This window comes from Typopeltis vanoorti, chromosome 4 (genome assembly GCF_054136105.1).
Source record: "Typopeltis vanoorti isolate ZY-2024b chromosome 4, IOZ_Tvanoo_1.0, whole genome shotgun sequence".
In the NCBI taxonomy this organism is placed as follows: domain Eukaryota; kingdom Metazoa; phylum Arthropoda; class Arachnida; order Uropygi; family Thelyphonidae; genus Typopeltis; species Typopeltis vanoorti.
In genome coordinates this window covers 158,569,115-158,588,251 of record NC_143552.1, presented here as the reverse complement: position 1 = coordinate 158,588,251, position 19,137 = coordinate 158,569,115, and the positions used below count along the sequence as shown (strand labels likewise).

Sequence of the window (19,137 nt, the reverse complement as noted above, 5' to 3'; positions counted from 1 at the left end):
TATTTCTATCGTTTAAAGCACATTGTACCATATCAATTCACCTATATCTTGGTCTTCCTCTGGGTCATTTTCCTGCCAACCTGGCAGAGATCACTTGTTTTGCTAATCTTTCCTCTCCCATTCTGTTTAAGTGACTATACCACCTGATATTAGCTCTGCTAACGCATTCCTGGATGCCGACAATGTCAAGTTCATTCCTAATATCCTCGTTTTTAATATGATATTACCATTGATGCCATCTGTTCACGCCTCTAATCTTTCTGAGGACTCTCATATCTGTGGTCTCTAGTCTTTTGTCAAGTGTTTTATTTTACTTCTGACCCAGCTCTCAGATCCATAAGTTAAAACTGGTTTGAACACTGTCTTGTATACAGCTGATTTAGTGTTCCGACTAATTTCTCTCTTATTCCATATGAATTTATTCAGTTGACTTTCTAACATACCAGATATTGGTTGATTCTGTTGTCTGTTTCCATATTTAATTTACCATCTTTACTAAAAATCGTGCCTAAGTAGCTGAAATGTTTTACTTGTTCCACAGGTTCCCCGTTCACAACACAGTTGACATTTTCAACAATTCTACCTATTTTCATTGTCTTTGTCTTTTTAATACTGACCTTCATACCATATCTATTACAGTAGTTATTCAATTTAGTCATGGAATCTTGCAAACTTGTAGCAGATTTATTCAGAAGTATAACATCTTCCACATAAAGCAAAGAGCTGACATTAACATCTCCAATTTTGATATCATGTTTCGTACCACTTTCCTTCATAATGTGATCCACATAGATAATGAATAACAGAGGGGATAATGTACATCCTTATCTCACACCAGATTTAACATTAAACCATCTTCCTGTACATCCTTCAATTCTAACAGCTGACTTACAACTCAAATACAGACTAAGTATTGCTTGATATAATGCCCCATTGACACCATATAACTGCAACGTATTGAATACCTTCTCTCTTGGCACCTTGTCATATGCCTTTTCCAAATTGACAAAACTTAAATACAGATCTTTGTTATATTCCCATGCTTTCTCGACTATTTGTCGTAAAGTGAAGATCTGATCCTGACAGCCTCCTCTATTTGGCCTGAATCCAGCTTGTTCTTCACTAAGTTTTTCTTCCACAATTCTTCTCAACCGTTTCTCAAATATTTTTGCATAGATAGTGTCAGGAACACTCATTAGGGAAATACCTCTGTAATTCTCACATTCAATTTTTATTTCCCTTTTTATATATGGGTAATATTAAAGCTCTACTCCAATAATCGGGAATTCGTCCCTCTTTACAGGCTTTCTGAACTATGCAGTGCATTCACTGTAAGACTTTTATACCACCATATTCGCCCTTCTGGTGAAATATCATTTACTCCTGCTGCCTTTCCATATTTCAAGCCTTTGATGGCTTTTTCTACTTCAAGTATGGATATGTATTCCTGACTGTATGCCTGTTGAGTGTTTTTTACCACTGTGCTATCACTGCTTGTTTCATTTAGCAATTTTTTGAAGTAATTACTCCGTACTTCAAGGATATCTTTTTCTCCTGTTTTCATGTCATCTTTATCATCTCGAACTCCTTTTACAGCACTCTTTCCTCCATTTCTAAACTTCTTGACTAATCTTACCACCTTCTTGATATTTATTTTCTATGTTCTTGCCAAAGTCCTTCCATGAGTTTTGTTTAGTTAGTTTTACACAGTGTTTTGCTTTCTTACGTTTGTCTCTGTATTCTCTGAGAGCAAAAGCTGACTTATTTGCCAGGAACTTTTGATATGATTTCTTCTTTTCCTTAACTGCCTCTTTAATTTCCTGTGTCCACCATGGAGTCCTGATTTTTCTATCCTTGCAGACAACCTTACCACATGCGTCTCTGGCTGAATCAATCAGGGTTTTCTTCAAGGCTTGCCACCTAATCTGCAAGGTTTGGTTCCTGTTCTCAAACTCTTTCATTTTTCCTTCAATAATTTTTGTGTATGTTAGTCTACAGTTCATATTTGAGAGCCACTCAACCTTTATTCGCTTTAAAACTTTCTTACATCTTATTCTTTTCAATATGAAATTCAATTTTATCCTGCTCAAGACTAAATAGTGATCACTTCCAATTTCAAATCCTCTACACTCTGGTGTCATGCACCAGGGAGAAAACATCACTATCAACAATAACATAGTCAATGAGACTTTTCTTATTCCTTGTCTCTTCTCTCCATCTGAATTTGTGCACATTTTTATGTTGGAACATGGTGTTAGTAATAACCAGTCCATGTCCTGAGCAGAAATCCAACAGGTATTTTCCATTATTTGCCAACAGGTATATGCCAAATCTGAAAACACACCCCAACTCAACATCACCAGAAATAATGATTACTAACTAAATTTATTTAACTAATTACTGTTCCATATATAATGGCACAAAGAAATATAATTAAGCAAATGCATGCATGCACTCTAGTAGGAAGACAAGCACAGAGTATGAAAGGCAAGATCCTATACCCTAACTGGTGTCCTCTATGGGTGTAGTGATGGAAACTTACTGAAGGTTTCGAAATAATGGTCTTCCTTATTTTTGATAAAATGAGGCAGCTGAATTTGTTCAGCTTTGGTGAATGCTGTAGGAGATTCTAGGAATAATGTCTGATTTATATCTGTTCTTTTAAAAAAAAGGGAGGTCTTCCCCCCCCCCCATTGGATCTGGTTATTCCTATCCATGGCATGGTACTCTTATATTAAAAATAAAGCTAATTTCATTCAAAAATTGTATAATATAGACATTTTATCTTCTGACATCCTTGCAAGTCTAGTCATAATATCTCTCTGTACTAATGTTCCTATTGATGGCATCTTAGACCTTATAGGAGATCTCTTTCCACTGGACATCTCCAAACTATATGAGCCGTACCTCCAATCCAACTTCTTTCAGTAGAATAATGTTTTTTTTATAAACAAATACTCTGACAGTCTGTGGATTAGCAGTGGGTAGTCCCTTATCTCCTCCGTCAGCTGATGGAGGAGATGAGACTTCTAAGAGATGAAGAATTTTGAAAACTGTTTTCTCACTCAAACTACCCTGAAACCAGCAATTTGGCAGAGATATGCAGATGATGTCTTCATTATTTGGAAACATGACTTGTCAAGTCTCCTGTTTCTTAGATGTTCCTTAGATGATCTCAGATCTCCTAAAGAAATCATTCCCTTTTACAAACACCCAGTCGTCTATAGGCTCTATCATGTGAGTTGGCCTACACAAGGCAGACAAGCTATAGTTTTATGATGAGAAAGAAGGAACATATTGGAGATATTGAGCACAAAACAAAGGAAAGATCTGGTCTGGTCCACCATACTTCAGCTGCCAACCATATAGTAGACTGGGATATTTCCACTATGCTATATTTAGAAGAAATTTTTCTTTCCCCCCCCCCCCCCCAACTTCTCAAATCATCTGTAATAGTTATCCATTCACACTAGTCTCATAACAGAAACCAAGGTCCTGTATTGAATGACATCTGGAAATTATTATTATTATTATTATTTGACACCTCCAGGGAGGTGTCAAATAATATCCAAAGCCTCATCGAGGGAGAATGTGCCAACAGCATCGAATGATTGATCCCCTTCCAACTACTAACCGCAATCCTTCATTAGATTGTTTAATAACAGTCTAATAAGAATTGTTGGAAAAATTGAAATCAGGTTTCAATTTTTCCAATGGTTATCTTCAATCTTTACTGGTTGATGTCTGATACAGCCAGGCAACTATACATTCTTGTTAGTATAAATTTATTTGTTTCCATTGCAACAATTTTTCAGCATTTGAACAATCTGTATGTTCTTTTTATAAACCTGGAGATGCCACCAGTAAATGTGAGTGAAACAAGTTGGTGCTGGTTTTTAATTTTTTTTTTTTTTCAACTAATAAAAAATTCTTTGTAATCCTCAAGTATTTTAGTTCTAAAAAAATTCAATTCTAAAATACTCAATCTTTGTGTGCCTTTTTGCTAATATCTATATGCACATGCTTAGCTTTATTTTTTTGTGTCTGTGAAGATGCCTTAGTGACAAAGGCAAAATATTGTCATAGTAATTTATTAGCTAAATAAATTTAGCTGGTAGTTATTATCTCTAGACTTGTGATATACAGACAATTGATTGTTCACCGCCTTTTGTATGAGATGGACATGGAATGAACTTAATGAATCCATTAAGGATTCAATGAAAACAGGTAAGGGAATCATCACTCATTTCCTCACAGAACAATAATAGCATTCTTGTATACTGATATAATTCTTTACTCCAGTATTATAAACTAAAGCTTTTTGCATATGTACCATGAACTTTATTTATTTTACATGATTTTGCCATTAAAGTCATCCAGTTCAAACAGTCATAAGACTTGTCACCATTAGAATCATCTGTTCTAGTATGTACCCTCAGGGGATGTAAGGACACTACAATAGAACTGCATAATTAATATTATTTCCAGGGCCCAAGTATTTGTCAGAATATATATTTCACTCTTCTAAGGTACTAGTGACTACATCAGTCTACATAGATCTTGGTCTTCCCTATAAGAAGTCCAAGATTTAAGTGGATCTTTTTCCTGCCATCCTGTCATCAAACATCCATGTTGCTAATCTTTCCTTTCCATTCTGTTTAAGTGACCCTCTGATTAGCTCTCACATATTTGTGAATGCTAACAATATTAAGTCAATAATATCATCATTTTTAATGTGATTTGCCATTGATGCCATCTGTTCGCTCCCCTAATTTTTCTCAGAATCCTCATATATATGGTCACTAGTCTTTTGATCGAGTGTTTTATTTCTAACCCAACTCTCAGGTCAGTAACTTAAAATTGGTTTGAACATCATCTTGTATTCTGCTAGTTTGGTGTCATTTGTTCTCTACATCATCTATTTGCCATATACTCTCCCCTTTAGTTTTTTTCAAAACTCCATAACTTTGGTATCAAATTTTTGGTCACCTATTTTATTTCTAGCCCAGCTCTCAGATCCATAAATTAAATATGGTTTGAGCAGTATCCTGTCTTGTATACTGCTACTTTGGTGTTTTATCTGATTTCTCTCAACATATAAATTTATTCATTTGCCTCTCTACTATATCAGTTTTTCTTATTCTGTTGTCTCTTTCCATATTTAATTTGCCACCTTTGCTAAAAATTATTCCTAAACACCTGAAATGTTTTACATGTTTTGGAATCTTTTTTATTCAGGATGCAGCTGATGTTTTGTTTTCAGTGTTCCTACCTATGTTTATAGTCTGTCTTCTTTATTGTCAATTTTCCTGGTAAGTTTGTTACAGCAGTTATTTCATTTTTTAAAGTAAAGGAATCCTACCAACTTGTACTGGATTTATTTAGGAGTATAACATCACATGCATAAATTAAAGAGCTCAGTTGAATATCTTCAGTCTTGATATCAGGCCTAATGCTTACTTTCTTTCATAATGTGAAAATACAGATAATGAATAAACATAGATGAGATTATCAACATTTTGTAATTTCTTAAAAGTTTTCCCATTTGGTTATACTATAAATTAAAGATGCCAAGAAGTTATATTCTTGGTTTCATCCTTTATCCAAGTGTAAGCAAACAAAATTTGCATGTGAAGTAACTTCACAACTGCACTACTTGTATCTAGAGACTAATAACTTCACATCAGTTGCCTTAGTATTCCATAATACAATGCACATATCTTTATGGGCATGTATAATGCTATGCATTATGGGAAGGACCATTACCTAGATGAGTTTTGACCTTTACTGGGATTTCATCAATGGGAGCTAGACCCATTGTTTTATATATAATACACTAATCTTTTCTCTCCCATTCTATTTAAGTGGCCAATACCACCTTAGATTACCTCTGCTTACACATTCTCGAAAGCCTAATAGCGTATTCCTTTCCAATATTTTCATTTTTAATATGATTCTGTCATTAATGCCATTGGTTCACTGCTCTAATTTTTCTCAGAACACTCTGAGAAAAATGTCTGTGGTCTCTAGTCTTTTGATCAAGTGTTTTATTTCTAACTCAACTCTCAGATCCATAACTTAAAAGTTATGGATCTGAGAGTTGGGTGTTTTGGATAATTTCTTTCTTATTCTATATAAATTTATTCATCTGGCTGCCAACCATACCAGCTTTGCTTATTCTGTTGTCATTTTCCAGATTTTAACTTGCCATCTTCACTAAATACCGTGCCTGAAATTGTAGAAATATTATACTTGTTCTATAGGATCTCCATTCAGAATGCATCTAAAATTTTCTATCTTCCTGCCTATTTTCATAGTTTTAATCTTTTTATTGCTGATTTTCATGCCAAATTTATTACAGCTGTTAATCAATTTAGTTAGAGAATCCTGGAGACTTGCACTAGATGTGTTTAGAAGTACATCATCATCTGCATAAATGAAAGAGTTAAGTTTGACATGTTCAATTCTGATAACAGACCCAGTGCTACTTTCTTTCATAATGTAATCCATATAGATGATTAATAAGAGTGGAGATAATGTGAATCCTTGTCTTACCCCCGATTTTATATCAAACCATCTTCCTGTATTTTCTTCAATTCTAACTGCTAACTGACAACTTAAATATAGAGTATGTATTTCTCTGTATAATGTTCCATTCATCCCATATAATTGTATTGTTTTGAAATGCTTTTCTCTGGGCACCTTGTTGTATGCCTTGTCCAGATCTACAAAACTTTGGTACAGATCCATGTCATATTCCCACGATTTCTCAACTATCCGTCTTTTGAATATTTGACTTGATCTCTGATTCTTGATCTTGATTATTTGTCTCTGATCTTGACAACCTCTCTTTGGCCTGTACCCAGCTTGTTCTTCTTGAAGTTTCTCTTCCACAATCTTTCTCAACCTCTTTTCAAGTATGTTTGCATAAATCTTACCTGGAACACTTAGTAGAGAAATTCCTCTGTGATTCTCACATTCAGCTTTATTCCATTTTTTTATAGATGGGTACTATGAGAGCTCTGCTCCAATCATTGGGAATTCAACCTTCTGTCCATATGCTCTGAATTATGCAGTGTAGCCACTGCAAAACTTTTATACCTCCATGCTTTAGCATTTCTGGTTGAATATCATCTACTCCAGCTGCCTTTCCACATTTCGAGTTTTTGACAGCTTTTTGTACTTTAAGTATTGATATGCACTCCTCTTTGTATTCCTCTTGAAAAATTTTTAGTATGATTCCTTTTACTGCTTGGTTCATTTAACAGTTTAACAATGGTGTGTGTGTGTGTGTGTGTTCGTGTTCAGTCTTCATTTTTGATCTGGAACAATATTTAAGTACTAGGCATATTATATTACTTTAAGATGATGGTGAGTTCATTAATATGATTTTTTAAACTGCTAATTAAATATTTTATTTATACTTAATCAGATTAGTTAATTAATGATATCAAATTTAAATTTCAAGTAATTCCCTTCCATTAAATTTCTGTAGGAGAAATGTCGTGCAACCCATCTTTTGGAGGGATTGGAAAAGGACATTTAATGAAAGAAATTGATGCTCTCGATGGAGTGTGTGCTCGTATTTGTGGTAAGTTATTTTACATATATGCAAAATATATTTCATTCATATTTTCATTCATATAGTTAAAACTGGTTTGAACACTGTCTTGTATACAGCTAATTTAGTGTTCTGACTAATTTCTCTCTTATTCCATATGAATTTTTTCAATTGACTTCCCACCATACCAGCTTTGTTGATTCTGTTGTCTATTTCAACATTTAATTTACCATCTTCACTAAAAATTGTGCCTAAGTAGCTGAAATGTTTTACTTGTTCCACAGGTTCTCCATTCACAACACAGGTGACATTTTCAATGATTCTGCCTATTTTCATTGTCTTTTTAACGCTGATCTTCATACCATATCTATTACAACAGTTATTCAATTTAGTCAGAGAATCTTGCAGACTTGTAGCAGATTTATTTAGAAGTATAACATCGTCTGCATAAAGCGAAGAGCTGACATTAACATCTCCAATTCTGATATCATGTTTAATACCACTTTCCTTCTTAATGTGATCCATATAGATAATGAATAACAGAGGGGATAATGTACATCCTTGTCTCACACCAGATTTAACATTAAACCATCTTCCTGTACTTGTGTTTAATTCTAACTGCTGACTTACAACTCAATTAAAGATTATAAGTATTGCTTGATATAATGCCCCATTGATACCATATAACTGTAGCATATTGAATAGATTCTCTCTTGGCACCTTGTCATATGGCTTTTCCAGATCGACAAAACTTAAATACAGATCTTTGTTATATTCCCATGCTTTTTCAACTATTTGTCATAAAGTGAAGATCTGATCCTGCCAGCCTCTATTTGGCCTGTTGTTCTTCACCAAGTTTTTCTACCACAATTCTTCTCAACCATTTCTCAAGTATTTTTGCATAGCTATTGCCAGGAACACTCGGTAGGGATATACCTCTGTAATTCTGTCATTAAGTTTTATTTCCCTTTTTATATATGGGTACTATGAGAGCTCTACTCCAATCATCGGGAATTCGTCCCTCTGTCCAGGCTCTCTGAACTATGCAGTGCAGCCACTGTAAGACTTTTATACCACCATACTTCAGCATTTCTTGTCGAATATCATCTACTCCTGCTGCCTTTCCACATTTTAAGCCTTTGATGGCTTTTTCTACTTCAAGTATAGATATGTATTCCTGACTGTTTGCCTGTTGAGTGTTTTTTACCACTGTGCTATCACTGCTTGTTTCATTTAGCAATTTTTCGAAGTAATTACTCCATACTTCAAGGATATCTTTTTCTCCTGTTTTCATATCACCTTTATCATCTCTAACTCCTTTTACAGCACTCTTTCCTCCATTTCTAAGCTTCTTCAACAACCTCCAGAATATCTTGCCACTTCTTGATATTTATTTTCTATGTTCTTGCCAAAGTCCTCCCATGACTCTTGTTTAGCTAGTTTTACACAGTGTTTAGATTTCTTACATTTGTCTCTGTATTCTCTAAGAGCACAAGCTGACTTATTTGCCAGGAACTTTTGGTATGCTTTCTTCTTTTCCTTCACTGCCTCTTTAACTTCCTGTGTCCACCATGGACTTCTGATTTTTCTATCCTTGCAGACAACCTCACCACATGCCTCTCTGGCTGAATCGAACAGGGTTTTCTTTCATTTTTTCTTCAATAATCTTTGTGTATTTTAGTCTATAGTTCACATCTGAGAGCTAAACAACTTTTATTCGCTTTAAAACTTTCTTACATATCATTCTTTGCAATATGAAATTCAATTTTATTCTGCTCAAGACTAAATAATGATGACTTCCAATTTCAAATCCTCTGTACACACTGGTGTCCTGCACCATGGAGGAAACATCACTATCAACAATAACATTGTCAACGAGACTTTTCTTATTCCTTGCCTCTTCTCTCCATGTGAATTTGTGCACATTTTTATGTTGGAACATGGTGTTAGTAATAACCAGTCCATGTCCTGAGCAGAAATTCAACAGGTATTTGCCATTATTATTAGCTTTGCTCTTTTCTCCAAATTTTCTCCAAATATTTTTGTGTCTCACAATCACTTCCTACTCTGCTATTTAGATCCCCCAACAAGGACCAACTTTTCTTTTTTCATTGTGTCAGTTGCTTTTTCTAAAGCATCAAAAAATCCTCCATTTCTACCTTGTACCTTAGTAGAACCTTCTGTGGGACCATAAGCACATATAAGTCTCATTGTCCAGTTCCCCATTCTTATATTTGCCCACATCACTCTACTTGAGACTGCCTGCCATTCAAGAAGATGAGCCTCGTATTTTGTGTTGAATATTATGGCTACTCCTTCTTTTCCTTGATTGTCATTTTCTGAATATAACATTTTGTATTTATTGCTCAGAAAGATCTCACCAGTTTTTGTCTGTTTTGTTTCAGTCACCCCTGTTATATCGAACTGGTACTTATCTAATTCTTCAGCTAGCTCCATTTGTTTGCCATTCAGGCTTCTTATGTTGATTGTACCGACCTTTAACTCTGGTGATGTTGAGTTGGGGTGTGTTTTCAGATTTGTTCCAGTAGCTGACTTTTCGCTGTTCGCCCTGGTTCCCTGGCGAAAACAACGGGGGCCTTGTTTAACCGGGGGACGCTCCAGCTGGCAGGAAATCATTTTCTATATTGGTTTAAGCCAATAAGAATACAATTTGGTTGGCTAAATCCCAAATTGCCAGCCCATCCTCGTTCATTCAGTATCCAGGTAGATACCCAACAGGGTGCACCACGAGAAGTTGGGAATTGGACATTAGGTCAGAAGCCCTGGTCAGTTCTTCACATTCCTTTAAAGGCTATGTGGAGGTCTCCTCTCATTTATACAGCTTTGACCCTTAAGCACTCCCAGCATTATCCATTTAATTTGAAAAGCCTCTAAAATCATTTACACAATGTGGAAGAATGTGCTTTCCAAATAGCTCACATATTGCTAGCAGTAATTCCATTCCAAGTTTGATGAATATTTTCAATAGCAGATTTAACATTAAATTTCTTCCAGAATTGTACTGATGTCATAGAATTCTAAACCCGGGGATTATTGCATGTTTAAATGTCCTTCTCAGGAACCAGGGGATTATTTCAACACTCAATGAATCAAGAGAAAGTAGTGTGACCAGGTGTGTTGTCTAAAATAAGCAGAGCTTTAAAATCAAGATTATTTCACTTGCAAAAATTCTCAACTGTTGGATGAAAATAACTTGTGAACTATGCTTTCTTGTTAGGCTTCCAAATAACAGAGAGGGAAGCTTGATTAATGCCCTTGAAGGCCCTAGGATTTTGTGCTCTATAAAGTACCATGGGTTTTAACTTTAGATCACTTTTGGCATTGCTATGCAACTGTAACTAGGCTGAGATTTCTCTGATTTGGCTCAATCCACGAAGAAGATCACGGCAACAATCTTCTCTTGATTGTTGCCATGCCGATTCAGTCTTCTCAAGAGATTTCCGGGAAATTCTCTTGATTGACTTAAAGGAAAGGAATACCACTGTGAATGCAGAATATTATGCTTCACTTGTGCACAAACTGCCCCACACCATAAAGGTGAAGAGATGAGGAATACTGAGTCATGGTGTTCACCTGCTTCACGACAATGCTCCAGTCCATACGACTGTTGTTGTGAAGGCTGCAGTGAAGCGCTCCAAGAAATTGAACACCCACCCTACAACCCAGATCTTGTACCCAGTGACTACTACTTTTTCATGAAACTGAAGAAAGAACTTTGAGGAAGAAAATTTGCAGATGACAATGAGATGAAATATGCAGTTTTAGGCCATTTTGCAGACAAAAGTACAGACTATTTTTTCAAGGGCATAGAAATGTTAATTCAAAGATGTGAAAAGTTTGTTGAAGTAAAGGGAGATTATGTTGAAAAGTGACACAGTTGTTTTCTTCTATCACCTATAAAAGTTAGTCATGCCAGAAACTTATGGAACCACCCTCATATCATCCACTCTCAGCTGCCTTTCCACATTTCAGATTTTTTCCACTTCATGTATTGACTTATACTCCTGATTGCATTCTTCTTGATTATTTTCTACTATTGACTTCTGTTCATTTACCATCTTTCAAAGTTATTACTCCAGACATTCAAAATATCTCTATCTTCAGTTTTCATGTCACTTTTATCATCGCTGATATCTTTTACAGTACTCTCTCCTCCATTTCTAATCTTTATCAGTGGCCACCAGAAAAATTTTATCACCTTTTACACATATTTGTTTTCTATATATTTTTTTACCAGCCTTTCCATATTTTTTGCTTTGTTTTTTTTGTACATTTTAATAATCTTTCTTATATTTTTCTTGGTATTCTCTTAGAGCATGTACTGATTTGCTTGCTAGGAACTTTCGATATACTTTCTTCTTTTCCATGACTTTCTCATTAATTTTCTGAGTCCATGGAGTTCTGATTATTTTATTTATTTATTTTTATTTTTATTTTTATTTTTTTATTCTTGCAGAGAACTTCACCACATACTGACTGAATCAGACGTTTTTTTTTTGCAGTTTGCTACGGAGTCTCCAAGGTTTGATTTTTTTCTTGAATAATTGTGTATTTGAGGCTACATTTCACTTCTGAAAACTTTAGACATAGAAAATTTTTTCGCTTGGTTGCAAATTAAATTAAACTCACAATAGAAACTTGCCTTTGTATCCCATAATGCAATGCACACAACTTTTCAGTTGTGTACAATGCTATACATTACGAGAAGGACCACTATAATGCATTATACACATCCTTGTATAATGTGTGTGCTTTGCATTATAGAAAAGGGTATGTGCTTTGCATTATACGATACAAAGGCAATTAATGTGAAGTCATTAGCCTGCATATATAAGTAGCTTAGTTGTAGTGGGGTATATTTTGTAGCTACTTCACGCATCAAATTTAATACCTTTTAAATGTGCTCAGGCCAAAACATGTTATATGAGCTGTCATAGTCAAAAACAATCTTGCTTTCAATTTACCTCATGAATTAATGAAACCAGTGCAAAAATTGTATGGGATAAAATCTGGAAAATGAAAGATAAATGCAGAACACACAGTTTGTCTACCTTAGACCATAATGAATGTGTTGTTGCTGATCTCAAAGCTATTGTAGATACTTTTGGAGAAAATTTTGCCAGAATCTCAGCTACAGCTTCATATCATCCTGAATTTTTAATATTGAAAGAATAACGATGGAAACAGCAGCTAAATTTTTCTACCCATGGACTTGAGCTGTACGATCAACCATTTTGCTAAGGATGAACTAAAAAGAGATCTTTTACTGTCTCATCCTATGGCCTAATGACATCCATTAGGAAATGAAAAAACATCTTTCATCTTCTTCTATGGATCGCCTTCTCTTAATATACAGAGTGATTATAATTCAGGTTCATATTTCGAAAGGTAACTGGGTAACTACTCAGCAGAACAATTTAATATTTAGCATGATGATGTGTGTGGTAATGGAATTTTATTTTGCGCATAGGATGTACCCACAGTGTGTTGTGTAGTTACACAACAACATGTTCGTTATGCTATCCTCCGTTGTTGGCACATGCTGAAATTGCCAAATCGTATGCTCAAGCACAGAACATAGAGTTTCACTTGAAATGTTGTGGATATGGCACGCAATGCTGGTCTTGACATTCAACTAAGTTGGCTACGTGCTCACAATAGACAATGTCTTTGATTTTTCCTCTCAGCCAAAGGTTGCAGGGGTTCGGATTTGGTGAGCACAATGGCCATGTTGTATGAAAATGGCAGCTGATGATTCTGCCCTCAGTAAAATATGTCTGAAGCAACTGCTTGGTAGCAGTGGTGATGTGAGGAGGAGCACCATCATGCATAAAAACGATTGAATTGAGAAGTGATGCTGTTGAAGTGTTGAAATCACCTGTTTGGCTAAGAGAAAGATGCATACACTTGCTGGTCTCATTACTTGCATTAACAGTGCAAGTAATGAGACCAACAGGACCGAGCTCCTTGAAAAAGAAAGGTCTAATAATGAATTCTGCTGTAAAATCACACCAAACGTTGACCTTTGGGGAATGAAGTGGAATCTGTCACGTGACACATGGGTTTGCAGTTGCCCAAATTCTGAAATTGTGCATATTCACAGCACCATCCAGAAGGAAGTGAGCTTCGTCAGTCCAGAAAGCATGTACTGCAGTGTATTGATTAGAATTCCATGTGGTGTCCTGTCAAAGGCTTTTGCAAAGTTCAACAGTATCACTGTAAACCAATTACCTTTATCCAGCTCAGCTGTCTTTGTATTATAAAATGTGAGCAAGTTACTGAGGCATGACCTACCCTTCACATAACCATGTTGTCCCCCCCCCATACAGTATCCCATCTCCATCTGTCCATGCATGTATTTTGCTTTTGACAACAACTTCTGATATGCTGATAAGTTGGTAATTTACTACATCAGTCTTGAAGCCTCCTTTATGCAGTGGAACTATTTTCCCCTCTTTCCACCCCCTTGGTACTAATCTAGAGCCAAGACTAAGATTAAACAGTGTGGTCAAAGGTATCCAGAATTCCGTAGCACCTTCACATAAAACTCGAGCTGGTATACCATCTAATCTCATAGCTGTATTCACACCAAGATTCTGTAATATGCTATGCACCTCCATTTCATTTACCTCAGTTCCTACATAAGTCTTTGCCTCGCTCATTACTGCAATATCTCCAACTGGATGATATACTCTTGCAAAGTGTTCATTTAGTAATTCTACTATTTTAACTGATTCAATTACTTCCCTACCATCGCCATTCATTAAAATCATTCTGCCATAAACATTCTTCCTTTTTACCTGCACCATATTGAAAGAGCTGTTTTGGATTATTTTTGGCCTGCACTGCTAATTTCCTTTCATACTCTACCTTTGCCTTTCTTACCACACTGGTTCCCCTTCTGGCTTGTGCTTTGTACTTCTCATGTGCCTGCTGGTTACCTTTCCCCTTGAATTTTCTCCACACTTTTTTTTTCTTTTTTTTTTGTAGCTCCAGCTTAATGGTGATATTCATCCATTTAACTCCCACTGCATAAAGGAGGCAAATTTCCTCTCCTGACTCTATGTATGCAGTCTGCCGTTACTTCCCTGAAACACTCCTTTACTACTTCCCATGCACTGATCCAAGCAATCTCTTAAGCTTGTCCTACTTATCAGCCCTATAATTACATATATACCCCCTTTCTTAACTGAAAATTCCACACATTTAGTCACCTTCCAGGTCAAGACCATATGATCACTGTCTCACCAATTGGCAGCAACATGATGGTCATATTGGTTGTAGACAATTCTCTGATGTAATTACTAGATCTAGCACTCTCAAACCCCTAGTATATTCCATCACATGCTTCCATTTCCTTCCTCCCATGTGTCATCTCCTCCTTTTAATCTATGTTTCCATAGTCGAAATTCTGCATAATAATCTACTCTCCACTCATTGAGCTTATTTGTCAATGCATACTATCTCCATCATCTTTTCCATCACCTGGTCTATAGAAACATCCAACTGTATATTTTGTTCTGCTGGTCTCTATCTCACACCAGATAGCCTCAAATGTGCTATTTTCACTGGCCTGCAGTTAAACTTCTACTCTGTTTGGTTGCAGTTCATCGGCTATCATCAATAGCCAATGAACTCCTCCTCGTTCTGTCCCACTAACTGTATCATCTTCTGTCAGCCATGTTTCACTAATGCCTATAATCTTTGGTCAGTATGAGCTAACCAATGCGAAAAACTCTTCCCCTTGTTCCAAATGTTCCTGGCATTAGTGTACATAAAGTGCAAAAGCCTTTTAGGCCCACCACTATCATGAAGCTTTATACTAACTATCCCATTCTGGTTTGTTTCCAGTGGTACTAACTTAAGCATTTTATGCACATTCTTACACTCAACTGCCTCGCTGATATCTTCATATCCACTCAACAGCTTATCCCCTAAAAGCTCTAGTTTCCCTGAATTTGCACATACATTTCCACTTCATTTAACAACACTTTTGTCAAACTCTGAACATTAGATCTATTTAGATACAAACCATCCTTCTTGTATAAGTCCTTTTTCCCATCAAAATCACTCTACACATCCACAAACTCCACATTATTTCTCCTGCATAGCCTACGCATTAAGCATTTTCTATTATGGCCCTTCTTCTCAGCTCTACTCTGTCATACTGCTTCAGCAGACTCAATTTACTCACTTAACTCTTGGTATGCATTTACCTATTGCTTGTGTCAGATACTGTCTTATGGCTTCCCATGCGCTGTCTACATCTATTCTGCACAGCATATCTGCCCAATCACTTGATGCAAGTTGACTACGTTGTTATCCATAATTGCCCACCTTATAATTCTGCATATATCCATTTTTAGTAGTAATCTTGTAGGTATGAAAACGTTCATTCTCCATTCCACTTGATATGTTAATGTCTTATCTGCACTTTGGTTTTCTATGAAATGTGCCAAAGCTATACAAGAGAATAATCAGCCAGTCTCTTGCCAGACTGTTGGTTGTAAATTTTTGTCTGACTCTGTAACACAGTCATGAAATTATTGGGACTTTTCTGTTTTCCATACATGAACTTCTGCAGACCATTGTGCTGGAATATGTTGCTAATAATGACTAGTCTGTATCAACATCTTGGAAGTATTTAACATTAATGCTAATTCTCTCTTTTCTGCATATTTTTCCACAGCAGTGAAGATAAATATCAAGTATGGCTGTGTCATTCCAAAAATAGGAGAGACAGTCCTTTTAAGATCTAATTAATACTTTTTTTTTTCTCTCACTCTTTATCCAAAAATAAATGGTGCCAATTAGAACTTCAGTTCCTTTTGTTGATACTTAAACTTGTCCTATAGATGTTTAAACTAGTCCCATAGTTATACCAAATTGTTGTTGTTTCATGTACTATGACAAACTGTTCTTATGCTCTGAAGATGCTGGATGTAATATCAGAAGCCTTTTAACTCATTTGAATAATTACTATAATATTAAAATCAACAGAAAAGGACAAACCATAAAATTAAGGCAAGAATATGCATGACCTCAGCCATATTCTCAGTGAAGAACTTAACAAATAAAACATTTCAACTGTTTACTCTCAGTTTTTAGTGATGGTAAATTAAATATGGAAATAATACTAGGGCATGGATGTTTGTGAAAATACTAGTGGTGGTGGTGATGGGTGGTAGATGGCGTTGGTGGATAGAGAGTCATTGAGTAGATGCTCCCCCTCGATGAGTCTTTGGACTCCCTGAAGGTGTCACGTAATAATGAAAAATAATAATAATAATAATAAGGAAAGCTGGTATGGTGGGAAGCAAATTAAAAAACAAAATATATGGAATACAAGAGAAATAGTAAACATTAAACTTGCAATATACAAATAGTGTTCAAACCAATTTTAATTTATGATGTGAGAGTTGGTCAAAAGTCAAACATTTCCTCGGAGACTAGAGGCCACATATATCAGAATTCTGTAAACAGTCAGTGGAGTGATCAAATGGCATCAGTGGTAGAATCATATTAAAAGATGAATATGTTAGAAAGGAACTTGACATTGTTGCATTCGAGAATACATCAGCAGAGCTAGTCTAAGATGTATGGTCATGTAAACAGAATGAGAGAGGAAAGATTAACAAAACTGGTGTGATGCCAAGTTGGCAGGAAGAACCAGAGAAGAAAGACCGAGATCTAAGATTGATGCATTGCCTTAGTAGACTAAAAAATGTGAGACTATTTGGAAGAAACTTATTGAAGAGATGCTAGTAATAATCTAAACTTAGTTGTGTGGCACTTAGTGTCTTATACATCTTGAGGATACATATCAAAAAATGTTAATGAAATCATGCTTACTAGAGGTGAAACTCCAGCTTCTTCAGGCCTTCAACAAACTTTTATCTCACACATGACAGTAAAAGTCACCTACCACCTGAAGGATTTTATAGACATCCATGTCACAGTGGGATTCACATCCTTGGACCGTTGTAAATGAATAGAGATGCTAGCCTCTTGGCTAACTGCTTAGCATCTTATTCAGCTGCCATATTTTCAGCACCTCCATTGTCCAAAATGGCTTGCATATAATATGAAATAACATATTTGCTTTTAAACTATTATTGAACTTGCAGCCATTTATTTATATTCAGTGAATTACAGTTTTCTTTCATTCTGTTTTACACTTTTCATTTATTCATGTACCATATGCAAATTAATATTTGAAATCATTGTCTGCCATGAACTGATTTTCTATTTTGCTTCTTCTTTAGAATGGAAAATTGGTTATAATAAGCATTTGTTTTAATTCCATTTTTTCTAATTGTTGTGAACTCTCATTATCAAACTTTTACTGTCATTATTTTTTATATTTATCATTTACATGATGTATTTGAATGGTTGTATTTCTTTCAGATAAGTCAGGTATACATTACAAATGTCTGAATAAGAGCAAAGGGCCTGCAGTATGGGCAAGTATAAGTGTTCTTTTATGTATTTTTTGAGCAATGTTTCACCTTGAAAAAATATCTTGTTTACATTTAATAGAATGCATTACTAGAATGCATAGAGTAATGGGCAGAAGTTTCATATATATATATATATATATATATATATATATTAAAAAAAGATGTGTGTGTATATTTAATAGAATTCATAAAAGATCACAAGTTATATAGGAATGTTTATCTTTATACCTTCAAAATGTAATAAAAGAATGAATCATTAATTATATTTATACAGATTTTGTATAATATATTGCAGTCTTTTTATTACAATGTTTATAATTTTTTTTATCACAGCTTATCATGGCTATTTTATTATAGTACTGTGCAACCACAAATGCGAGACCCTCTACACTTCTCCGCATGGCAGTAGAAGGTGAATGCATTTTGTGGGATTAATGTTTATTATTATACGTCAGAAAATTATCTTTTCTTTTATGAAAATTCTAGTTTTTAAAGTGGTGACTATTTTGCTTGTACAACAGTTAGAAAAGTTTACTTATAAAATGTGATTTCGCATATTGGTGATGAATTTGTACATCGCCTTATTCCTTTTTTTCCCTTCAACATGAAATGACTCTTCCTGGCAGTCTGCCAGTGATGACTCTTGCTTCTGTGGTCAGACAATAGAGTCATTTTATTGCATAATCCATCAACAAATTAATGTGTGCAAACAGTCAAGACATATTTTAACAGTTTTATACCATCCTTTTTTCCCCTTATGATGGAGGTTTACAAACATAAGAGTCATACTACAAAGTTATCTGTCATGGGAAAATCATCTGACCTGGTCTGAATTTGGGAAGTGTTGTCATGAAGCCAGCACCTTGAGAGATGAGCATTCTACTGACTATATTGTATTGACAGTGCATTTATTTCTTATAAGCTGCAAGAAAAACACAGGAAATTGTATCATAAATTCCATATTGTGATGATGAGGAATTTACAACTAGTGTTGTAAATTACTCATCATCAAAAAAAATTAAAATGCTTCTCATGTTGGTATTTATTCCTTTGAGAGATCACAGTGCCTTTCAAGGTGCTCTTAAAAATAATCTT

At 35.2% G+C, this 19,137-nt stretch overlaps 1 protein-coding gene across 1 annotated transcript in view; it reads left to right on the top strand.

Moving 5' to 3' along the window:
* The window catches only part of LOC150107790 (5-taurinomethyluridine-[tRNA] synthase subunit MTO1, mitochondrial), a 309,050-nt gene that overhangs the window by 39,768 nt on the left and 250,145 nt on the right, over positions 1-19,137 (top strand). The window contains exons 3-4 of the mRNA XM_090391541.1: positions 7,496-7,591; positions 17,990-18,045. Coding sequence (XP_090247667.1) covers positions 7,496-7,591; positions 17,990-18,045 — 152 coding nt within the window. The remainder of the gene's footprint in view (positions 1-7,495; positions 7,592-17,989; positions 18,046-19,137) is intronic.